This window comes from Silene latifolia, chromosome Y, assembly GCF_048544455.1.
Source record: "Silene latifolia isolate original U9 population chromosome Y, ASM4854445v1, whole genome shotgun sequence".
NCBI lineage: Eukaryota > Viridiplantae > Streptophyta > Magnoliopsida > Caryophyllales > Caryophyllaceae > Silene > Silene latifolia.
In genome coordinates, this window is record NC_133538.1 from 62955515 (window position 1) to 62959436 (window position 3922).

The 3922-nt window shown below is 38.8% G+C and overlaps 1 protein-coding gene across 1 annotated transcript; it reads left to right on the plus strand.

Annotated features, from left to right (window-relative positions):
- Positions 1-764: 764 nt before the first annotated feature.
- Positions 765-2889, plus strand: LOC141628207 (uncharacterized). Its single transcript, XM_074441379.1, has 3 exons — positions 765-942; positions 1282-1734; positions 2003-2889. The coding sequence occupies exons 1-3, from the start codon at positions 765-767 to the stop codon at positions 2887-2889; spliced, it is 1518 nt and encodes a 505-aa protein (XP_074297480.1).
- Positions 2890-3922: the final 1033 nt, after the last annotated feature.

Genomic DNA, 3922 nt, shown 5'->3' on the forward strand with positions numbered 1-3922 from the left:
TCTCTCATATTGAATTCTTGCATACTACTTGTTTGTTGAATTGTCTCAATAGGAAAGTCTCCATTTTTACTCTTTTTCATGTTTTTTCCGAAACAATGCTTTCTCCTATATGTTTCCTACAAGTTGAACATTGTGAATACCCATTGTTTGTGATTAGTTTAAATTGTTGAGTCTAAATTGTCATTATTGTCTTAATTAGTTAGAGAAGTCTTAGTTAGTGTTTGTTGGTCAATAGTTTACAATTCGAGTCTTTAGTTAGAGGTCCTTCCTTTGGGTTTGACCCTAACTTGCCATTTTACTACCTTGTTGTTAGAACATTAGTAGAGTCTAGTTAGGTCTATAAATTGTTAATTTGATAGTTAATTCTAGTATTTACGAAGTATGTATGTAGTGAACGAGCAACGGAATGAATGATGCAACTATCTCTTCTGTCGGCAAATCATCATTAATTAATCATTAGAATACTGAATACTACAGAATTAAGAGATACAAAATGCTAGAGATAGAAAGAGAAAAAGCACTAAAATTTTAACCTAGGAAAATCGTTTCCTAACTTTTCGCAGCTCAATCACGGGAGTCATGGTTTTCAGTGATGAGCCGCCATCATTGTCAGCATCTACATCTAAAACAAAATCTACACAAAAAAAAATCAAAAAACACAAAAACACCAAAAAGAGGTAGTTGTTGAGGATGTACCACAAAAGACTCAAACCTTGGGTACCAGGGGTCCTACGTCTGCTACTACTGCACGTAAAAGCAAAACGATGTCTGAGATTGTAGGAATTCCGGTGCTAAATTTGTCTGAGGGAGATGAAAACCCAAGTGCATCTGGTTGGATTATGAGGAAAGGAGGAAGAAATATCCTTGTGATGGCCACAATCAATGAGGAGGATGATCTAGGGGCTATGCTCCAGTTTACGCATGAGGACATCAAAAAAAGAGGTAAAATTATGAAATAACTTTGTTTTTTGCTACATATTGTGTGTTAATCCTCATTGGGAGGTTGTTAAGGAGTTTATTTACAGAATTTGGGATCAGTATGGTGTGGATAGGGTGTCTTTCATGGATAATGGGATCTTTGTTGTGCGTTTTCAAAAAACTGAGAGTAGGGAGGCTGTGTTACAGTCAGGCTACTATATGTTTGAGAATAAACCATTGATAATTAAGCCCTGGGATGTTGATGTGGATTTAGGGAAGGAAAAGGTTGATGTGGTCCCTGTTTGGGTCAGGCTCTTTGGGATTCCTATGAAATTATGTGGGACTGTCTCCCTCAAATTGCAGGGCTTGTGGGAAAGTATGTGCAGAGAGACAAAGCAACTCTTGAGAGAACTAGATTAAGTTTTGCAAGAGTAATGGTGGAGCTTGGAATGGACCAAAAATTGCCTGACAGGGTTAAGTTCTTGGATGAGCATGGTAAGGTGATTCAGGTGTTGGTGCACTATGAATGGATGCCTATCACCTGCACTGTCTGCAAGGGGATAGGGCATGAATATAAAAAGTGTAGGAAAGCCCGTACTAGGACTATGCCTAAGAGGGTACAACAAAAACCTCAACCAAAGAAGGTGTGGAGACATGTGCAGAGAGAAGTTTTGACATCTCTAGTGGTAGAACAGCCTGCCTTGTTTACCCCTGATGTCTTCCCACCTCTTCACCAGGTCATTCAATCAACTCCTGCTAGACATTTAATGAGACTGAACAGGCAAGGAGGGACAGTTGGTATGAGGAACATGGGAGGTACTGGTTCTTATACCTTTATTGAAGCACTGAATGTTATGGCTACTCCAAAGGGGGGGGGGGGGGTGAGTCAGAGTGGAAATGATCTCCCTTCACTAGTCCCAAATGCATAATTTAGGGTTCTGGAATGTTAGCGGGATTTATGATCTAAATAAGCAGAAAATGGTCAAATGGTTTCTGCAAAATAATGTTGTAGGTCTTTTTGGTATGTTAGAAAGTAAAATAAAACCTAGTACCTTATTGAATAAGAACACTTCTTTCTGTGAAGGGTGGAGTGTGTCTAAAAATAGTAGCTGGCATAAGGGAGGAAGGATTTGGATTTTATGGAAACCTGAATTTTTCACTATTCAATTTTTATCATATGGTGCTCAATACATACACATGAGAGTTCATTCAAGAGATGATGGCAAGAAGTTTTTGATGACAATGATCTATGCTTTTAATGGGGTTGTTGAGAGACGGGAACTTTGGGAATTTCGTAAACAGGAAGCTGCACATTGTAATGAACCTTGGATTTGGACAGGAGATTTTAATACTGTTTTGAATCCTGTGGAAAGGCTTGGTGGTAATACTACTGAAATAGAGATGGAGCAATTCCAGGAATGTGTTTCCTTGTGTTGTATGAAGGATACTCAGGCTACTGGCGCTCTGTTTACATGGACTAATAAGCAAGAACCAGTAGATAGGGTCTATAGCAGATTAGATAGGGTCATGAGGAATTTTGAGTGGATGGAGGAATTTGGAGATTATACTGCTCATTTTCACCCTGAAGGACTTTTTGATCACTGTCCTTGTACTATTGCAGATAGGAAGGTGGGGCTAACGGGCAGGAGGAATTTTAAGTACTTTAATATGTGGGGACAAGCTGAATCATTTAAAGACTGTGTAAGGAAGGTATGGCAGTGTAACATGAGAGGTACTAAAATGTTCCAACTGATTAAGAAACTAAAGGATCTAAAGCATATGCTTAAGAAACTGAACAAAACCTGCTTCTCTGATATTGAGAACAGTTACAAGCTTACTGGTGTGCTGTTGGAGTTTATACAGAAAGAGTTGATGCAGAAGGAACATGTGGTGCCCCAAGAGTTAAGAGGGTTGCAGAGTGCCAGAGATAGTTTTTTAATTCAGAAGGCTAAGGTGCAATGGTCTCTGTAAGGTGATATCAACTCAGCTTATTTTCATAATTCTATTACAAAGAGAGTTTTGCAGAATAAGGTGATGAGCATTGAGGACCAGTATGGAAACTTATGCATAGTTGGTGACCAAATTCAGAATGCATTCCTTGATTATTACCAGTCTCTGTTGGGGTCAAGGAATTCTACTGATGAGGTTAATGTAAGTGTGGTGAGAAGGAAAGCTTGTTGTTCTATGGAGCATTGGGACATTCTGAATAAGGCAGTGACTGTTGATGAAGTGAAGCAATGCCTGTTTAGTATACCTAAGGATAAATCTCCTGGACCTGATGGGTATATTAGTCAGTTTTATAAGGATACTTGGGAGATTGTGGGAGATGAGGTAACAGCTGCTGTTATTAACTTTTTGACACTGGCAAACTACTCACTCAAATCAATGCCACAACAATTACCTTAATACCTAAGGTAGAGAGGCCTACTAATGTCAAGCTCTTTCGGCCAATTGCTTGTTGTAATGTAATATACAAAACTATTTCAAAGATTTTATGCAATATATAGACTGTCTAAAATTCTACCTAACATCATTAGTAGAAACCAAGGAGCTTTCATACAGGGGAGAAGTAAACTGGAAGATATGCTCATCTGTCAAAACTTAGTCAGGCTTTATAACAGGGGGTGTGCTTCCCCTAGGTGTATGTTCAAATTGGATCTGTAGAAGGCTTATGATTCATTTGAGTGGGAGTTCATTGATCAAATGCTCAAGGCTCTACAATTTCCTGATCAGTTCAGAAAGTTAGTAATGACCTGTGTGACTACTACTACCTTCTCTTTGAATTTTAATGAGGTAATGTTTGGCTATTTTCCTGGGCAAAGGGGTTTATGACAAGAGGACCATATTTCCCCTCTGTTTTTCACTATCTCCATGGAATATCTTACTAGGATATTAGATTATGGAACTCAGAAGTGGTTCTTCAGGTTCCATCCTTTGTGCAAGGGCCTCAAATTAAATCATCTCCTCTTTGCAGATGATTTGCTTCTCTTCTGTAAGGGGGGGG